This window comes from Notothenia rossii (genome assembly GCF_949606895.1).
Source record: "Notothenia rossii genome assembly, chromosome: 7".
Lineage (NCBI taxonomy): Eukaryota > Metazoa > Chordata > Actinopteri > Perciformes > Nototheniidae > Notothenia > Notothenia rossii.
This window is the reverse complement of record NC_136905.1, coordinates 9479711-9500529: the sequence shown is the minus strand read 5'-3', so window position 1 is coordinate 9500529 and position 20819 is coordinate 9479711. Positions and strand designations below refer to the sequence as shown.

General features: G+C 40.6%; 2 protein-coding genes across 2 annotated transcripts; one reads left to right on the top strand and one right to left on the bottom strand.

Annotated features, from left to right (window-relative positions):
* Positions 1-7340: 7340 nt before the first annotated feature.
* LOC307046765 (trypsin-1) lies at positions 7341-8992 on the bottom strand. The gene is made up of 6 exons (XM_079693373.1): positions 8865-8992; positions 8446-8596; positions 8066-8316; positions 7841-7977; positions 7634-7735; positions 7341-7511 (listed from the first exon to the last, which is right to left on the bottom strand). Exons 1-6 carry the CDS (start codon positions 8902-8904, stop codon positions 7464-7466), a joined length of 729 nt encoding a protein of 242 aa, XP_079549499.1. The 5' UTR covers positions 8905-8992; the 3' UTR covers positions 7341-7463.
* A 5713-nt stretch (positions 8993-14705) lies between these two features.
* Positions 14706-17073, top strand: LOC307046770 (GTPase IMAP family member 7-like). The gene is made up of 2 exons (XM_079693377.1): positions 14706-14766; positions 15877-17073. The coding sequence occupies exons 1-2, from the start codon at positions 14760-14762 to the stop codon at positions 16545-16547; spliced, it is 678 nt and encodes a 225-aa protein (XP_079549503.1). The 5' UTR covers positions 14706-14759; the 3' UTR covers positions 16548-17073.
* The last annotated feature ends 3746 nt before the right edge of the window (positions 17074-20819 follow it).

Genomic DNA, 20819 nt, shown 5'->3' with positions numbered 1-20819 from the left:
CTTGCACAATTGATGGCTGACTAAATACTTTTTTGCCCCACTATATGTGTTGAATCAGCATATTTTCCTCTTTAGGTGACCTCATGAGACTTTAAGATGATAGTTTGGATTGTTTGAAGTGGGGCTGTATGAGGTTCTTATCCAGTCAGTGTATAACCTCCAGCAGACAGCGGCCGGTACGACCCCAGTTAGTAGGAGAGACAGGAGTACCAGCACAGCAGCAAAACCTATTTCATCCACCCAAAAATGCCCCACCTGAAAAAAATCGCTACAGTATATTTAGCGTTAAATAACGTAGGCCTACACTTAAACTGATATAGCTTTTTTGGTTGGATAAAATAAATGTTGCTTCTGCCCACGTCCTCAGCAGTACATGGCTCTGTACAGCTGAGTACTGGGAACCCACCGGGAGTCATGTGACTGGAGCGGGAGAGTAACACACATCACACCTGCAGCCATGATGCTCCAGCTCAACGGGGGTCGAGTCTTTCAGCCCCACCTTTGATTTAATAACATTGTGCTATTTTAAGGAGTAAATAAGAAGTCATATCTTTGTTCCTACAGTAAATGTTTTCTATACTTACAACTTCTTATAAAGACTGATATTAATTGATTTACTTGTATATTATGAACGAAGAAAAATAACTCTTTAACAACAGAACAGGAACAAAACACAACTGTGACCTCCGTGCAGCACACACAGACCAGTCAATCAATTTCTGGGGAGTAGCTACCTTGTGCTAGTTATATTAAAGTTTATGTTGTACTATTGGCTATGTTTAACATGTCTAAAATGAGCCAAATCCCCAGGAACATGTTTAACCAGACGGTAACTAACTTTTCTTCCAAAATCTTCCTACTCACAGAAATAATAGAAGAAGAAATTAACTATTATGAATAACAATAACTCAAAAATGCTACATTTGGAAAAACTGACATTGCAAGACACACACAAATAATTAATAAAACATTTAATTAATGCTCAAAAGGCTGAGACATCACTAGAGAAAAATACAATGAAGAACATTGGGTATTGCTGAATTTAATTCTTGTTTTCTTGGGAGGGGTTTTTATAAAATGAGGGATAATTGATAAGAGTAGGAATGATACAATTGGTATATTGTGCCTTACCTCCATCCAAGGATGGCCGTATTTTTGGCCCCTGTGAAGAGGGTGTCATTTCCCCCCCCTCAGCTTTATAAAAAGCTCCGTCTGTTCTTTGCTCCCTAAAACAAAACCAATTGTAAGCAGATGAAAAGCTACGCCTTTGGGTTTAATTTTTGTGTCGTTAAGTATTTGAGTGGGAAGAAACACTTTACTCACATTTCAAAACGGATGAAGTCAGTTGGAGTCAGGTGGAGTCAGATGGAGTCAGTTGGAGTCAGTTGGAGTCAGTTGTAGTCAGTTGGAGTCAGTTGGAGTCAGTTGGAGTCAGTTGGAGTCAGATGGAGTCAGTTGGAGTCAGATGGAGTCAGGTGGAGTCAGTTGGAGTCAGTTGGAGTCAGTTGGAGTCAGTTGGAGTCAGATGGAGTCAGTTGGAGTCAGATGGAGTCAGTTGGAGTCAGGTGGAGTCAGTTGGAGTCAGATGGAGTCAGATGGAGTCAGTTGTAGTCAGTTGGAGTCAGATGGAGTCAGATGGAGTCAGTTGGAGTCAGATGGAGTCAGAAGGAGTCAGTTGGAGTCAGTTGAAGTCAGATGGAGTCAGTTGGAGTCAGATGGAGTCAGATGGAGTCAGTTGTAGTCAGATGGAGTCAGATGGAGTCAGATGGAGTCAGTTGTAGTCAGATGGAGTCAGTTGGAGTCAGTTGGAGTCAGTTGGAGTCAGTTGGAGTCAGATGGAGTCAGATGGAGTCAGTTGTAGTCAGATGGAGTCAGATGGAGTCAGATGGAGTCAGTTGTAGTCAGATGGAGTCAGTTGGAGTCAGATGGAGTCAGATGGAGTCAGTTGTAGTCAGATGGAGTCAGATGGAGTCAGATGGAGTCAGATGGAGTCAGTTGGAGTCAGTTGGAGTCAGATGGAGTCAGGTGGAGTCAGATGGAGTCAGATGGAGTCAGATGGAGTCAGTTGTAGTCAGATGGAGTCAGTTGGAGTCAGATGGAGTCAGATGGAGTCAGTTAGAGTCAGTTGGAGTCAGATGGAGTCAGATGGAGTCAGATGGAGTCAGATGGACTCAGATGAGTCAGTTGGAGTCAGTTGGAGTCAGTTGGAGTCAGATGCAGTCAGATGGAGTCAGATGGAGTCAGATGGAGTCAGATGGAGTCAGATGGAGTCAGTTGGAGTCAGTTGGAGTCAGTTGGAGTCAGATGGAGTCAGATGGAGTCAGATGTAGTCAGATGAGTCAGTTGGAGTCAGATGGAGTCAGATGGAGTCAGATGTAGTCAGATGAGTCAGTTGGAGTCAGTTGGAGTCAGTTGGAGTCAGTTGGAGTCAGATGGAGTCAGTTGGAGTTGGATGGAGTCAGATGGAGTCAGTTGGAGTCAGTTGGAGTCAGTTCGAGTCAGATAGAGTCAGTTGGAGTCAGATGGAGTCAGTTGGAGTCAGTTGGAGTCAGATGGAGTCAGTTGGAGTCAGATGGAGTCAGATGGAGTCAGTTGGAGTCAGATGGAGTCAGTTGGAGTCAGTTGGAGTCAGATGGAGTCAGTTGGAGTCAGTTGGAGTCAGATGGAGTCAGTTGGAGTCAGATGGAGTCAGATAAAGTCAGATGGAGTCAGATAAAGTCAGATGGAGTCAGATGTAGTCAGATGAGTCAGTTGGAGTCAGTTGGAGTCAGTTGGAGTCAGATGGAGTCAGATGGAGTCAAATGGAGTCAGATGGAGTCAGATGGAGTCAGTTGTAGTCAGATGGAGTCAGTTGGAGTCTGTTGGAGTCAGTTGGAGTCAGATGGAGTCAGATGGAGTCAGTTGGAGTCAGATGGAGTCAGATGGAGTCAGTTGGAGTCAGTTGGAGTCAGATGGAGTCAGTTGGAGTCAGTTGGAGTCAGATGGAGTCAGATGGAGTCAGATGGAGTCTATTGTAGTCAGTTGGAGTCAGATGGAGTCAGTTGGAGTCAGATGGAGTCAGTTGGAGTCTGTTGGAGTCAGTTGGAGTCAGATGGAGTCAGATGGAGTCAGTTGTAGTCAGTTGGAGTCAGATGGAGTCAGTTGGAGTCAGTTGGAGTCAGATGGAGTCAGTTGGAGTCAGATGGAGTCAGTTGGAGACTGTTGGAGTCAGTTGGAGTCAGATGGAGTCAGATGGAGTCAGTTGGAGTCAGATGGAGTCAGTTGGAGTCTGTTGGAGTCAGATGGAGTCAGATGGAGTCAGTTGTAGTCAGTTGGAGTCAGACGGAGTCAGTTGGAGTCAGTTGGAGTCAGATGGAGTCAGATGGAGTCTATTGTAGTCAGTTGGAGTCAGATGGAGTCAGTTGGAGTCAGTTGGAGTCAATTGGAGTCAGATGGAGTCAGTTGGAGTCAGATGGAGTCAGTTGGAGTCAGTTGTGGTCAGTTGGAGTCAGATGGAGTCAGTTGGAGTCAGATGGAGTCAGTTGGAGTCAGATGGAGTCAGTTGGAGTCAGTTGGAGTCAGTTGGAGTCAGTTGTAGTCAGATGGAGTCAGATGGAGTCAGTTGGAGTCAGTTGGAGTCAGTTGTAGTCAGATGGAGTCAGTTGGAGTCAGATGGAGTCAGTTGGAGTCAGATGGAGTCAGGTGGAGTCAGATGGAGTCAGATGGAGTCAGATGGAGTCAGATGGAGTCAGTTGGAGTCAGTTGGAGTCCGTTGTAGTCAGATGGAGTCAGATGGAGTCAGTTGGAGTCAGATGGAGTCAGTTGTATTCAGATGGAGTCAGGTGGAGTCAGATGGAGTCAGTTGGAGTCAGTTGGAATCAGTTGGAGTCAGTTGGAGTCAGATGGAGTCAGTTGGAGTCAGATGGAGTCAGGTGGAGTCAGATGGAGTCAGATGGAGTCAGTTGGAGTCAGTTGGAGTCAGATGGAGTCAGTTGGAGTCAGATGGAGTCAGATGGAGTCAGATGGAGTCAGATGGAGTCAGTTGGAGTCCGTTGGAGTCCGTTGTAGTCAGATGGAGTCAGATGGAGTCAGTTGGAGTCAGATGGAGTCAGTTGTAGTCAGATGGAGTCAGATGGAGTCAGATGGAGTCAGTTGGAGTCAGATGGAGTCAGATGGAGTCAGATGGAGTCAGATGGAGTCAGTTGGAGTCCGTTGGAGTCCGTTGTAGTCAGATGGAGTCAGATGGAGTCAGTTGGAGTCAGATGGAGTCAGTTGTAGTCAGATGGAGTCAGGTGGAGTCAGATGGAGTCAGATGGAGTCAGATGGAGTCAGTTGGAGTCAGTTGGAGTCAGTTGGAGTCAGATGGAGTCAGTTGGAGTCAGTTGGAGTCAGATGGAGTCAGTTGTAGTCAGATGGAGTCAGATGGAGTCAGTTGGAGTCAGTTGGAATCATTTGGAGTCAGTTGGAGTCAGATGGAGTCAGATGGAGTCAGATGGAGTCAGATGGAGTCAGATGGAGTCAGTTGGAGTCCGTTGGAGTCCGTTGTAGTCAGATGGAGTCAGATGGAGTCAGTTGGAGTCAGATGGAGTCAGTTGTAGTCAGATGGAGTCAGGTGGAGTCAGATGGAGTCAGATGGAGTCAGATGGAGTCAGTTGGAGTCAGTTGGAGTCAGTTGGAGTCAGATGGAGTCAGATGGAGTCAGTTGGAGTCAGTTGGAGTCAGATGGAGTCAGTTGGAGTCAGATGGAGTCAGATGGAATCAGTTGGAGTCAGTTGTAGTCAGATGGAGTCAGTTGTAGTCAGATGGAGTCAGATGGATACAGATGGAGTCAGTTGGAGTCAGTTGGAGTCAGATGGAGTCAGTTGGAGTCAGTTGGAGTCAGTTGGAGTCAGATGGAGTCAGATGGAGTCAGATGGAGTCAGTTGGAGTCAGTTGGAGTCAGTTGGAGTCAGATGGAGTCAGATGGAGTCAGTTGGAGTCAGTTGGAGTCAGATGGAGTCAGTTGGAGTCAGATGGAGTCAGACGGAGTCAGTTGGAGTCAGTTGTAGTCAGATGGAGTCAGTTGTAGTCAGATGGAGTCAGATGGATACAGATGGAGTCAGTTGGAGTCAGTTGGAGTCAGATGGAGTCAGTTGGAGTCAGTTGGAGTCAGTTGGAGTCAGATGGAGTCAGATGGAGTCAGATGGAGTCAGTTGGAGTCAGTTGGAGTCAGTTGGAGTCAGATGGAGTCAGATGGAGTCAGATGGAGTCAGATGGAGTCAGATGGAGTCAGTTGGAGTCAGATGGAGTCAGTTGGAGTCAGTTGGAGTCAGATGGAGTCAGTTGGAGTCAGGTGGAGTCAGATGGAGTCAGATGGAGTCAGTTGGAGTCAGTTGGAATCAGTTGGAGTCAGTTGGAGTCAGATGGAGTCAGTTGGAGTCAGATGGAGTCAGATGGAGTCAGATGGAGTCAGATGGAGTCAGTTGGAGTCAGTTGGAGTCAGTTGTAGTCAGATGGAGTCAGATGGAGTCAGATGGAGTCAGTTGGAGTCAGATGGAGTCAGATGGAGTCAGATGGAGTCATTTGTAGTCAGATGGAGTCAGTTGGAGTCAGATGGAGTCAGATGGAGTCAGTTGGAGTCAGTTGGAGTCAGTTGGAATCAGTTGGAGTCAGTTGGAGTCAGTTGGAGTCAGATGGAGTCAGATGGAGTCAGTTGGAGTCAGTTGGAGTCAGTTGGAGTCAGTTGGAGTCAGATGGAGTCAGATGGAGTCAGTTGGAGTCAGATGGAGTCAGTTTGAGTCAGGTGGAGTCAGATGGAGTCAGATGGAGTCAGTTGGAGTCAGTTGGAGTCAGTTGTAGTCAGATGGAGTCAGATGGAGTCAGATGGAGTCAGATGGAGTCAGTTGGAGTCAGTTGTAGTCAGATGGAGTCAGTTGTAGTCAGATGGAGTCAGATGGATACAGATGGAGTCAGTTGGAGTCAGTTGGAGTCAGATGGAGTCAGTTGGAGTCAGTTGGAGTCAGTTGGAGTCAGATGGAGTCAGATGGAGTCAGATGGAGTCAGTTGGAGTCAGTTGGAGTCAGTTGGAGTCAGTTGGAGTCAGATGGAGTCAGTTGGAGTCAGGTGGAGTCAGATGGAGTCAGATGGAGTCAGTTGGAGTCAGTTGGAATCAGTTGGAGTCAGTTGGAGTCAGATGGAGTCAGTTGGAGTCAGATGGAGTCAGATGGAGTCAGATGGAGTCAGTTGGAGTCAGTTGGAGTCAGTTGTAGTCAGATGGAGTCAGATGGAGTCAGATGGAGTCAGTTGGAGTCAGATGGAGTCAGATGGAGTCAGATGGAGTCATTTGTAGTCAGATGGAGTCAGTTGGAGTCAGATGGAGTCAGATGGAGTCAGTTGGAGTCAGTTGGAGTCAGTTGGAATCAGTTGGAGTCAGTTGGAGTCAGTTGGAGTCAGATGGAGTCAGATGGAGTCAGTTGGAGTCAGTTGGAGTCAGTTGGAGTCAGTTGGAGTCAGATGGAGTCAGATGGAGTCAGTTGGAGTCAGATGGAGTCAGTTGGAGTCAGGTGGAGTCAGATGGAGTCAGATGGAGTCAGTTGGAGTCAGTTGGAGTCAGTTGGAGTCAGATGGAGTCAGATGGAGTCAGTTGTAGTCAGATGGAGTCAGATGGAGTCAGATGGAGTCAGTTGGAGTCAGATGGAGTCAGTTGGAGTCAGTTGTAGTGTCTGTAGTTTCAGGTGGCTTTGGTCTCCAGGAAACAGAGGATGAAGAAGAGGAAGACAGTCCCGATGAAAACCGAGGTCAGAGTGCAGGTGGAGAGGGACGGAGCCAGATGCTCCTTCATAGGAGCACAGGTTAGAGGAGACTTCAGTACAAACGATGGACAAACAATAACGGGATGTGAACGTGTGAACGCACCATGAGCTCTGGTTGTACATACATCTATAATTTCTTGATGAAAAACAGTATAGTAGGGGACCTTTAAGATATTGTATTCAACTCTATCTTAAAAGTCACATTACTTAATAAAAAGTTGTATCTAATGGGATTTAGTTTTTATACATTCTATACATCACCTGATTGGTGTTCTTTATCATATTTCCTGTTTATTTGTTAAGGACTTTGCTGCACTGCATACATATGTATTGGTGTTGATAAAAAAACAATTAAATGATAATGTTTTACACTCAACACATTGTGTAGCATATCTTTGTAATGTAATTGAGTGCTACACCAACATTATGGATGTGTACAAAATAAGGAGCAATTGATTGTATTTTATTCTGAGGAGCAGGAAATAGGTTCACACCTTCATGGAAGAATGAGTATGTAATGAAGATATGATGAGGGCAAACAAAAGCAAAAATCATCAGAGGGAATCATCATTTGAAAGTCAAGGTGTAGGACTTTATTTACTCAGATTGCACATTATTCAAAACTCAACAACAACAGTGGAGAGGATGAATGAAGAAAGGCAGCAGAGTAAGATGGTGATCGCAGAATCAGACTTAATAGTTGGCCATGGTGGTCTCCAGCCAATCGTTGAAGAGGCAGACCTGTGAATGGAGACACAGTGAGGTTTGTTAGGAAGTCAGCAATTAACAAATATTTTAGTCTAGCATGCAAAGTGTGAAATGTAGGTTTCATGTCTTCCATTGTAGAAATGTTTTTGGTTTACCTTGGCGTAGACACCGGGGTTGTCCCTCTCAGCACATCCGTAGCCCCAGGACACAACACCCTGCAGCTCACCGTTGCACACGACGGGTCCACCAGAGTCTCCCTGAGAGAGAATTCATTTGTGAAGAAATGTACACATTTTCTGTATATGCAACTAAGATGCATTGTTATAGGAAAATGATTCCTGCAGAGTTGTTTTGTTACGCACCTGGCAGGAGTCCTTGCCTCCCTCCAGGTATCCAGCGCAGAACATGGCATCAGTGATCATGCCGGGGTAAGAGTTATCACAGTCCCTGTCGGACAGGATGGGGATGTTCAGGCACTGCAGCTTGTTGCCGTCAGCAGCTGTAATTTAGTAAAACAGGGTTAGAATAGCAAAAATGACACAAAAATAAAGCGTAACTCCAGCTGTTAAAATGCGGGTGTTACTCACAGGAGCTCTGGGTGCTTCCCCAGCCGGAGACGGTGCACATGGTGCCAGCGGGGGCACAGTTTCTGGGCAGAGCCACGGCCTGAACGTACTGGTTGAGGGTGGCGGGCTTGCTCAGCTTGATCAGCATGATGTCATTGTCGATGTTGTAGGAGTTGTAGTTGGGGTGACGGATGACACGGGAGGAGCTGATGAACTGCTCGTTTCCCTCGGTGACCCTGATGTGGTGCTCTCCCATACGAACCTCCACACGGCTAAAAGCAAATGGAAATGACTGGATTAGTAACAAAATACAGACAACTGATCATCAAATATTAATATGCATACCCCACGGGTTAATAAATCAATCCTATGACCCTGGAAAACACGAGGAATGTGCTTACGACTTGTAGCAGTGAGCAGCAGACACCACCCAGTTCGCGTTGACCAGGGAGCCTCCACAGAAGTGGTAGCCAGAGTTCAGAGACACCTGATGGGGCTGGGAGTAGGGACTGCACTCCTTCCCTCCGACAATCTTGTCCTCCTCCGTGGCAACTGAGAAAACACACATCAGCATCAACTTAGTTGTTTGATACTACTCTTTAAAAAAAGTTACAATATAACAGACATCTATTTGAATGTAGAACCAGTGTGCATTGTTCATTTGAGAACTTTGGGTGGTTAAAGATCAATCAGTTGTTCAAATTAAAATCCTTGGCTTTAGGCACATGCTCTGGTTATTCTGCACTAAGTTTTGGGATAAAGGCCCAAAGACTGTCAGCAGAAAGGAAGCCATTCAGCTTGATAAGAGCTTCACACTCACAGGCAGCTCCGATGAGCAGAATGAAGACCAGAGACATCATGGTTGCTGTGTGATTCTGTCGATGATAGCCTTCACCTGCAGACCTGGTTTATATCCTCAGTCAGGAGGGCTGCCCTGCTGTCCGGCCCTCCTCATTGGTCAGCAAGGAGCCAATCTCTGCTGCAGGAGGTTAGAGTTAGATGATTCATTTAAAGAATTACATAAAAAATATCTTTGTTGAAGTAAGGATAGCTTTCTTGTTAGAAAATTGGGAAAAGTAAAAGGGGAAAGTATGGATAATACAAGTCCAAATAATTCTTATACGATCACTAATATCTACACAATGTAATACTTGAACCTATATTTTGTTGTTTTGGGTGGTTAGGCCAAAGGACCCTGACCAAGCATCGGGTTTTGAAATGCAGGGAGTGATCTTGTAAAGTTATTGTAAAAAACGACATTATTACCACATATTTTTATATGCCACATTTGACATAAGATTCAACATTCACAGACCAATGTATTGCTAGGAATGGCTTTTGTCTTGACTGTCAGGATGACACAAAAGTTGAGGGTAAAATTCAGTTTTTTAATCCACTTCACTTATCTATAAGCTATAAATGCACGATATAATTATGGTTTGGATGCCAAATAAAGGATTTAGCCCTAGAAAAGTATTTATTAGTGAGAAGCAGTACAGTATATGATGTTTGATAAAGCACCACTTTGTCAAACTCATCTCTGAATAAAAAAATCAATCATTTAAATTAGGTTTCTATGGAGTCATTTCTCACAGTGAGTGTTTCTGCTCCTTTTATTTTGCCTAAAAAAACTAAAACATTTGTGACTCATAACTTTCTAAAGGTTTGAATCCACCTCTCAAAGTTGACTTGTGTTTCTCGGTCAGATTGCACAGGTAAACAGGTCACCTCTATATTTAGACGTGTGCTCACTGTATCTCACAGCTGTGGGTTTTTCAGCATCTGTTACCTAAAAACTAAATCCAGATAGGAAGGGAGAGGCTGACCTGAAAAAAAAAGGTATCTTTATAAACATTTTTAAAAGTCACTTTTCAATAGCTGGAAAGCATTGGGAGGAAGTCCTCAGTTTCTTCACACGAAGGTATCAAAACAACAATGAAATAATACTGCTGTCAGTCAAATGTAGTTTAAGTAGATAAGTATTTCTAGACAAATGGATTTAATGTATCAAAAGTAAAAGGTACACATTGTGCAGAATAGTCCATACTAGAGTATTAAGTTGAAAAGTCCAGAAATATAAAGTCAGAGTTGTTGTGAGACAAGTTACAGCTTAATCCTTTTTATTAGTAAATGTTGATTTCACGTGAATCCCAGCATATCTTTGCACAACTCTTCCCTAAATATAGTTTTGCAGCCATATGAAATACTTTTGTGTTTAAGCATAGTGTTTTAATCTATAATAATGCAAAACAAAAAGTAAGTAAATATTTTTTGTAATACGAAATACAGTTAAATATTCAGTTTTTCAAATGTAGTGGATTAGAAGTATGAAGTAACATTAATGGTACATAATTAAATTAGGTTGATGTACATGTGGCTCTAACCCACAGCACCGCACACTCAGTGACATTGCACTCATTTACAATGTCTTTATTTACTATCGATTACATGTTATATGTTTAAACCCTGCACCATTGGTTCTGGGAATTAATTGAAAACTAATGCGATTTGATTACTATTTGAACTTTCTGGTTGGATGCAAACTTCGTTGTACTCTGTGCAATGACAATAAAGTTGAATCTAATATACATTAACATTATCCTTAAGTACAGTATTTGAGTAAATGTCCGAAGTTAGAAAACACTTTGCAACAGGAAAATGTAAGAGCTTATATATTATGCATTACTAAGAACATTTTAAAAATGATAATGGCACAAACTACTGCCGTCAATGCAATACAACACGAGTACTTATATTGGAAACAAGAGGCAAGGCAACCAAAACTAAATAAGTAAACTAAACTATTATTAAAGAAATACCTAATAACACAAAAAGATACAAATTCAGCAAGCCTGAGTTGTTTCACAGAACAGATATAACTTAGAATAATGGGTCATACATTGTTCAGCCCCCACTGGGCATATGAAACAGCATTTTGTATTGTATTTAACCGCTATTAATGGTCTTATATTTATAAAGATACATTGCAGAACTGTTTTTTTTGTTAATGCAGATAGAAGAGATGGTGAAGTGATGACTCATTTATCAAATTAATAATAATGACTTTATGGAAATACTTTTTGAAAGTTGCTTTCCTTGATATATTAATATTTTATAACTTTATTAATTTCCGTTCACAATTCTTATCTCCGAGACCTGTTTAGACAAGTCATCAAATTAAGTTCTATTAATTAGTCAAACCATATTTAATAGTGATACAATAATCATTACAAAAACAAAACAATGGTTTATTTCAAACCCTTTTTCTTATTTTATTATAATAAAAAACAATTGTTATAGAGAGACCACATGAAAGAAATGTGTGCATTCTTTTCTTTATTAGTCCACATTGGGTATATCAAATCAAATCAAATAAAGTTTTATTTATATAGTACATTTTTAAAACGATTTTTGGCCGAGCCAAAGTGCTGTACATACAGTAAAAATACTTTACAATAAGGACACTTTACAACAAATACAACAGCACAGTTTGTGCAGAATATCAGTATGAGAAGACGACACCCTCTGTCCTTAGACCCTCCATTCGTACAAGGAAAAACTTCCAGAGAAAAACCCATAGTTTAAAGGGGAACATGGGAGAAACCTCAGGGAGAGCAACAGAGGAGGGATCCCTCTCCCAGGACGGACAGATGTGCAATAGATGCCGTGTGTAAATCAAAGAGATAATACATTTTACAGCATAGGTAGACCAAATGTTTGGAAATGCATGAGTCTATAATAAGAAGATGAATCCACGAGGATGTCAACAGTCCTGTGGGAGCCATCATGGAAGTAGTATGATGAGAGTCAGGCAGGACCGCAGAGACAGGTTCAGCCACGACTCGAAGTCCAGGACTCAGATCCAGGACTCAGGATTGAGGATCCAGGACACAGGATCCAGGACTCAGGATCCAGGACTCAGGAAACATGACTCAGGATCCAGGACTCAGGACTGCAGCAACAGGATCAGCCACGACTCGAAGTCCAGGACTCAATCCAGAACTCAGGATAGAGGATCCAGGACACAGGACCACAGCAACAGGATCAGCCTCGACTCAGGATCCCGGCGTAGATAGACACAAAAGAAAAAATAAATTTGGGGGAGGCTGGGTTAATCGGAACATGAGAGTACACAGGTACAGACAGACAGAAGGAAGAAGCAAGGTGTCCCCTGAGAGTCCGGGCCTATAGCAGCTAAACTAACGTGTCTACGTATATGCACTCCCTTAGGATAGGTTGAGGGATAAGGGGTAGCAAGTAAGAAGTAAGGAACGGAGGTGGGGAGAAGAAGTAAGGAACAGAGGTGGAGAGGCACAACGTATCTACGTACGTGCACTCCCTTAGGATAGGTTGAGAGAAAAGGGTAGTAGGTAAGAAGAAGGGAACAGAGGTGGAGAGGCACAACGTATCTACTACATGCACTCCCTTAGGATAGGTTGAGGGAAAATGGTAGCAAGTAAGAAGTAAGAAACAGAGGTGGAGAGGCACACGCAGGGAACAAGTTCCCCGCTGGAACCTTAATTGGAATTGGTGAGAGGTAAGGGCAGTATATAAAGCACCCAAAGATCAGGTATAATTAAGCAATAGCTCACGACAGGCCGTGGTATATGCTCATTATATCACAGCTAAGGGGCGTGGTTCGGCCCAGCGCGAAGCGGAGGGTCGACAACCCCCTTAGCTGTGATATAATGAGCATATATCACGGCCTGAAGTGAGCTATTGCTTTTATAAAACGGTTACCAAGTTTGGCAATATGAAAGAAAAATACACACTCTAATTTAAATAGTTTTTATTAGTAAATAATGATGTTCAAAATAAAATAGTCCCTCCGTTGCCTTCTGCACGAAACATAGTGCGAGGTGGTTGCTATGCAACAACACTAACAGCTAGCGAACATAGACAGAGAGCGTTGATCCATTATTTGGCTATTTAGTTACATTCATCTGTATGTTGCCGTTTATTGTGCACCCACTGAACACCTGTCCAGCATCAGTAGCATGGCTTACGTGGTCACTTGTATAGGTTGAGGTTGTTCTAAGCTGTTGCTTGGCGTGGCAAGAATATTACACCTTTTTTTTCCGGTCCCCGAGATTTGGCTTCCAGTAGCTCTGGAGAGAGCTTTCGCACCTGTGGCCACTAACGGTCATCATTTCTCTGCTTTGTTTCAAGACCCGCATCAGAAAGCTTTGGAATGGTTGTACTTTTCCAGTTGGTCTACCTGCTCTTCACGGAGCTCTGCATGTCATCGTTTAGTGTATACTATTCATAAGTAATATGTAATAGGTTGAACATCTTGTCTTCGCTTCAAACTTAAGTTGATAATTCCCTTGCCAAGGGATGTTTATTTTTTTCACACTTTTTTCAATATGTTAAAGTGTAGCATTTGTTTCTGTAAAAACATTGCTAACTGTTTTTCTGGTACAAAGAAATAATCAGAAAGGTCAAATAGTTGTTCATGTATTATGTAAGAATAAAGCAGCTGATAGGTTGCTTTTAAATGTATTTTTTTATAAAACAATATAAATGTGCTGTTAAAAATGTAGGTGAACAAACCAAAACAAAAGATGAGTTGCAAATATGCTGTTGGATGCTGCCAGTAAAAACAGATATATCACTCTGAGACAAACCACTCCAGCTTTAAAAGATATGAAAGGGTGCAGCTGCCATCCTCCCTCTTCTCACAAAATATTAAAAGACTACTTATTATATTTATGATATGTTGATTTAAATCCTATTAGGAGTGTTGAAAGCTGTGAACGTAGTCGTATTTGAGAGGGAACCACTTATTATAGCTACACTGACTATGATTTTCACTGCGCACAAATTATGTCAGTCAAAATACGCAAATGCAGGATGGGAGGATTACCGTACTGTTGGCCAATTATTTTAATGTCATGTTCATACAAACTGGGTTAGGGTTACATAGAGGCCTGTTTCCATTAATAAACCTTTCAAAATAAAAGTCTATACAACCCGTTCTTTCCAAACCACATGCAGTCCCCACCCTAAAAAGCAGACCTGCTGATCAGGAAACTGTCATTCATGCATTTATTTATTATATTTCTTTAAAAGCCGTTTACTGGAATTAGGCCAAAGTTTCCTCGCTTTCGGAGGCTTGGTAAGTTAACAGTGATACAAGGATTTTAAAAGGAATAAAAAACAACCAGATTCCACCAATCTCTGCATCCCAAACGTGGCTTACAACCGCCTCTAGAATTGATTTTGTAAATTGTTTTGATATCTGGTTTTATTGCTGAGTTGTAAATCTGCCACTGTCACAAGCATGCAATCTACAACAAGTATTTTTCTGTTTTTAAAAAGAAAAATTCAACAAATGATTTAACTGAACCTGATGTTGTATTTTGTTCTTTCTTTATGTTGTAATTATTTTCTAAATTAACTCTTTATAGTTGTTTTTTGATGACATCAATTTAAAAAATGATGCTGTTTAAGCAGGAGTTGATATTTTAGTTTTTACATTAGTCTGATATAATTATAAATATAAAAAGATATTTCTATGTGTGATATTTTCAGCTTAAAGGATGTTATAATCAAGGCCTGCAACAAGGATCTTATGCAACACTCACTCTATTGTTCAGGTACGTCAGATGTAGATAAACTGGTAGAGAACGGAAGTAGAGTCAAACCACAGCGAGAGAACCGAAGACAGAACATCCAGCAGTCGGCTGACTACAGTCATTCCTTTTTATGCAAAATGGACGGTAATTGTTAAGAGTTATTGTGATTATTTACTGTGAGTTGTAAAGGCTGCAACACTAGACGTTAAAAATACTTTATCACAATTGTAGAAGTAATTATTATTGGTGATAAGTGGATACGTAAGTATGTATAATAATGTAGGGCGGATTCATCTTTTTAAAACGTGTTGCAATGTGTTGTTATTTTATCCTATATTTTGTGAAGTAACTATGTGGTAGAGTATAAAGTATGTTACCATATATTCCTCTGCAATGTAGTGTAGAAGTACAAAGTGGGAAATGAAAATGCTCAACTCAAGTTCAAATGTGTGCTTCAGTGCAGTACTTGAGTAAATGGACTTTGTTTATATCCATTCTGATTAATTCTCAGAAAAAAAGCTAAATAATAGTTTTAAAAAATATTTAGTCATTGTCATTTATTCATCAAACATACAGAAACAGAAAGGTCTTCTGCAGTGAGTATGTGGTTTAATCAGTCTAAAAAGCAAACAGTCATGCACAAAGCTAATCTTTTTAAAGTACATTTGAATTTATCTCTACTCTGACTAGAATGTAGGTAACCTGATCTGTGCCATGATGGGAAGTTTTGTCTGTAATTCATTTCTTGTCTGTGGACACATCTGAATAGTTGGAATAAAGTTATCTAGATTTACATTAGAATTAGGGGGGATTAGCTCATCGACAGTTTATTCTAAGGATTTGGGTAAAAACCTTTGGTGGGTTTGTATGTCAGTAAAGAAGACTACATCTACAGTTAACAATTGAAGTCAAGGAACAAATAACAGAATGCCATTTTATGAAAATCAAAACTATCCACAGCATGTTTCCTTCGTGTACAGACAGCATTTGATCAAGGCCCACATCTGAATGCTAACAGAGAAATGTGGTTTGATCAGATTAAAGCACACATGAAGCCTCGCCCAGATTTATGTTAACCAGCAACAAGCTGCAACTAGCGGTCGCTCCACTTTTGATTTGCTCTTGACAACATGGACGGTTAGTTCAATTATTTGAGTTTTTATGGATTTTTATGCGATTTAGCTCATTTTTGTCTAACAAAAACAACCAAAAGACAAGTATAGAGTATTATTAATGGAAAGTATTCTCTTTCAGAGTCGGACAGAAGAATTGTTATCTTGGGGAAAACTTTAGTTGGGAAAAGCAGCGTGGCTAAAACCATATTTGGAGAAGAAGTGTTCAAAACAAACAGTTCTGCCAATTCAGGAACAAGTAAATGTCAAGCAGTAACCAGATCTATCAATGGAAGAAGCATCACTCTGATCGACACTCCTGGTTTTTTCGACACAGAGACATCGGAGGAGGAGCTGAAGCCTGAGATAATAAGGTGTATCACAGAGTGCGCTCCTGGGCCCAATGCTTTTCTCATTGTGTTTAAAGTGGAGAAATTCACAAAGCACGAAGAGGCCGTCATCAAAAAAATAAGTCAATACTTTTCTGAAGAAATCTTCAAATACGCAACAGTTCTCTTCACTCATGGTGACCAGCTCGATGAAAGACAGACAGTTGAGGAGTATTTCCAGCAGAACAACCAGCTTGCGAGTGATCTGTTGAAGAAGTGCGGAGGCCGCTGTCATGTCATCGATAATAAATACTGGAAGAACAACCAGCAGGATGAATACAGGAGCAATCAGTTCCAGGTGAAGGAGCTACTCAAGACAATAGATAAGATGGTAGAGGCAAACAAAGGAAGCTGCTACACCAATGAGTTGCTGCAAGCAGTGGAGAAAGAAATACGATTTGAATCAATCTGCACTGTCCTTTAAATAAATAAACAAATAAACAAATATGAGCTGATCATTTTCAATCATAAGCTGGACTTTGTTGTCTGAGCTTCAAACTTAATTCACTTATTCCCTTTTCAGGAACTTTACTCACATTAACTTTAGATTTGATATTGTACATACATTCCCAATTTCATAACCACATAATTCAAAATCAGTTTAAACATCATTCATTAATAAGATTCAGTTAGAGGTCATGTAAAGTAACTTTCTTTTGAATGTAATCATCAAACACTGTTGTTGTTGTTGCTGTATGTCTGTCTCCTGTTGAAACTTTGCTTACGGTTTTCACACACACACACACACACACACACACACACACACACACACACACACACACACACAGTGAATTGCTCTACAAACCACTCTAAATAGCTCTAAATAGTGTGTTGTTTGTTTGTCGCTTTCTTTAATAAGGAAGTTGTTTTTGTTTACCATTAGTTTACTTTGCAAATTGGCTGGTGTGCCCTCTTTACTTTCTGATTCATTAAAACAACATCTTCAGAAATCAGTTTCCTCTCTCTTTTTTATCTCTCCCTGTTATTTGTATATTTTGTTACTTCCCTCTGTGCCCCTACACCAGGAGGGAACGTAACACATTTGATATACATTTTTTTGAAGCAAAAGATACATACCGGTAAATAGTTTCCCTTTTCTATGCTAAAGAAAAGGTGAGAGAAAAAGACGAGGGTTGCGTTCCAATAGTCCATTTAGCTTAGGAACCTTCCTAACCAAGTGAAATGACCCGGAAGTACGTCAGTGGCAGCCATGTTAAGTGCCGTTCCAATTCTCCAAATGAAAGGAAAGGAGGTTTCAAACTTCCTTTATAACCTCCTTTAGCTTAGGAACCACTGGACCTCCCTTACCGAAAGGAGAGGAGAAAATGCTGCCCCACAATGCCTTGCAGCCGCAGCATTTACGTCACACAACAGTGGCCGTTCACGGAAACAAACGATTATGACGGAGAAATTATATCATGAAAGTTACGGTGCTTATTAAGCATTTTAAAACGTAGGCCTATGTGGTAAGTTGCCAAAGTGCTTTGTTTTGAACGTTCATCAGTATTATAATCAAAAAGAGAAATATGAACGTTAGTTTTTACTGAAATGATCAAATAAAATCAACATTTCACTGAGCTGTGTGGGGTTTGTTCAACTTTTAAAAGATGTTTGAATGGTGACACAGTGATAGGTGTTAAGGACTAACGTTTATAATAAATACATTTGTATTGATTTTAAGATCTTTTCATACAATCATACTTATTGGGATCATTTGTATTAATGTGGACCGGAGGGAGAGGGTGACGAGCATAAATTTCACTTTCCTTTTTTATTTCAATTACAACTTTGGTCATGAAGAATATGTTTCTCTGTTGTCCACGTTCATAAAGCATAAAACAACAGCATCAGAGCACGTGCAGAGTCTCTAGATGAGTCCCTCTTTCTTATTAAACATCCATGTTGTAGTCCGTTGAATAGAACACTAGTTTCCATAGTTTCCCCACAGCAGCAGACGCACACAATGACGTCCGCTGGCGCATCATAAACACGTCAGATAGTGAAAGTGCATTCGGATTCTCTAAAGTACCTCAGTCTCTTCTCCTAAGTCCTTTTGAATTCTCCTATCCACTATCCCTTAACCCCGTGACGTTTCACTCAGAGGTCAAGGAATAGGAGATAGGGTTAGAATTTAGGAGCTGATTTTTGGATTATCGGAACGCAACCTAACTCTCTGTAAACACTTTAAATAATGCTGTTGCATCACCTGTCCACTAGAAAGCAGTATATTCTAATGGTTTAAAAATGTTAAAAATGTAAGCCAATAAACAAATTACAGAATGAATCATTTTATGATTTCACATATTCCAAAAGACTGTCATTAAAATGTAAGCTAATAGAAGGAAAAAATAGATTAGATATGAGTTTTGACCATGCAAAACTCATATCTAATCTATCCACAGTATGTTCCATTCGGGTACAGATAACAACCTATCATTGCCAACATGTGACTGTAAACAGTGAACCGAAAAAGGACAAATGAATGCATCAATAAAGTGTCGTGGAGATAGCATTACATCTTAACATAAACATTCATAATAAGTTATATGTAATATGTAATAGGTTGTACTGAGCTTCAAGCTTAGCTTATTCCTTTTTCAGAGACCGATTTAACTATACCCACATCAAATTAAGATTCGAGGAGAGTTTGTACAGACATGCCTGATCCTTACCTGTTTATATTTTATTATGCATAGTGGGAAAATGTTTCGGCACTTTGCATTCTGCAACTGTGATACGTGGTAACATTTCCCCTTGATATATCAAAAACATTAGTTTTATTGTCTTATATTATCTTAGAGGAGTTGTGTAATGCAAATAGTGTCAATTATTAAAGCCACAAACCACATGTGTGAAATCGTTTTTAACGTATTTGTACACTGTTGCTGAATCTTTGAAACATTGCACCGTTTCCTGTTCAAAAGAGGACCAGAAGAGGTCTCTTAATGTAAGCACAGCTTTATTTTGTTTAAAGACCAGAACAAACTTAAACCTGTTATACAATAACAATAAATACTTTTTGTGGGTCAAAGCCAGATACAAAAGGCCTTTTTGTTTTCAGTCTGCGTAGATGTATTGTTGATTCCCAGAAGTCGGGTGGATGCTGCCAATAAAAACAGATAAATAAAATTCCAGTCAACCTGTTGAGTTTCGCAAAGACAAAAACACTCCACCTTTAAAAGATATTAAAAGGTGCAGCTGCCATCCTCCCTTTTCTCACGAAATATAAAGACTACTTATTCTCTATATGATGTTGTTTTTAATCCGGGGAGATTGGCGGCTTTGAAAGCAGTGAATGTCGTTTGTGAAACACCCATTTCCTGTTTATTGCAATGACCTGATGCCTATAGTTTTTACGGCGCATAAATTATGTAAATACATATCAGTCAAAATCTGCAGATGGGTGGCGTACGTTATTTTATTCCCATGTTCATACAAACAAAGCTTTCCAAAACTTATTTGCCTGTTGCCATTAATAAACCTTTCAAAATTAAATTCTTTACAACCTGTTCTTTCCGAACAACATGCAGTCACCACCCTAAAAAGCAGACCTGCTGATCTGGAAACTGTCATTCAAGAATTTATTTCCGTCTTCTATTTCTGTAATGTCCTGTTCAAATTGGATAATTTAAAAGACATTTTTTGAAAGATGAGACAAAGTCAAAACCTTCAATAAGCGATTAATCGAAGAAGGGCAATCCAATGTGTCAATATAAAGTCTGCCTTTAGATTGCTTGAACATATTTTCCTAAATGATGCTCAATCATTGAGTTGATAATGTGTATAGGTGCTTTTTTTTCTGGAGATAGGCACTGCTCAATCCACTCCTCCATAGTAAGACCCCCCCTGAGGTCGAAGTTAATCTTAAATGTTTCCATCTTATGCTTTGTAAGTTTGTTTCGTAACGGAAGAAATGTAAATATATTTATAAAACTGACAAGTCAAATCAAGCAATCTGATTGGTCGATAGCGTTTTTGCGGACCTCTTTGATTACAGATTTGAAAACATCGTTGTTTGCTTTAAAAGTAGCACAATTCATTATGTCAAACCTTGGAAAGTATCTAGATACCCCTACCCTAATGCCAAAGGAACTGCACACTGAATATGTTTTGCAGTTTGATGTCTATTTCTGGACCGCTGTGTAAAAAGGAGGGTTTCTGCCCCGTTACTTCTCCGCTGTTTTTTTTGTTCCAGTTAGAAAAGCAGCCCAACTGTATAGCCTACTGTTTTTCTCAGACGTGGAGGGATACTGACTTGTTGTGAAAAGTAACTTACAACTCTACCCGTGGTACTATACGCTCAGTATATCACGGCTAAGACCCAATCCGATTGCTTGATTTGACTTGTCCGTTTTATAATTAAAAATAACCACTAGCCTTCTGATGGTCTTACATTTATAAAGTTGTTTTGCAGCATTGTTGTGCTACGAGTGAAAAGAAACCTACGTTTAAATGAGGATACAAGGGATGGGGAAATAATAGTTAATTAAGAATAATCTTTTATTAGCTTTATTTCTTTGGCTGCCTGTGTCCTTCATATCAACTCTACTCTACAACAACAACAACAAAAGTATTATCTTAATATTGAATTACATTTGTTTCTATGTTTACTTTCTTATACAAGTTATGGCAAAGTAAAAATTGCATCAACTAGAAATACCATTTAAATGAAAGGAAAACAATATTGCAAAGACAA

What these genes read in the sequence shown, in the direction of transcription:
- LOC307046765 (XM_079693373.1), bottom strand. Translation starts at nt 8,904, where the DNA reads ATGATGTCTCTGGTCTTCATTCTGCTCATCGGAGCTGCCT. An exon ending in GGGAAGCACCCAGAGCTCCT is followed by an intron (nt 7,978 to 8,065) that starts GTGAGTAACACC and finishes ACTAAATTACAG; the next exon opens with CTGCTGACGGCAACAAGCTG. An exon ending in ACCCCGGTGTCTACGCCAAG is followed by an intron (nt 7,512 to 7,633) that starts GTAAACCAAAAA and finishes CTCCATTCACAG; the next exon opens with GTCTGCCTCTTCAACGATTG.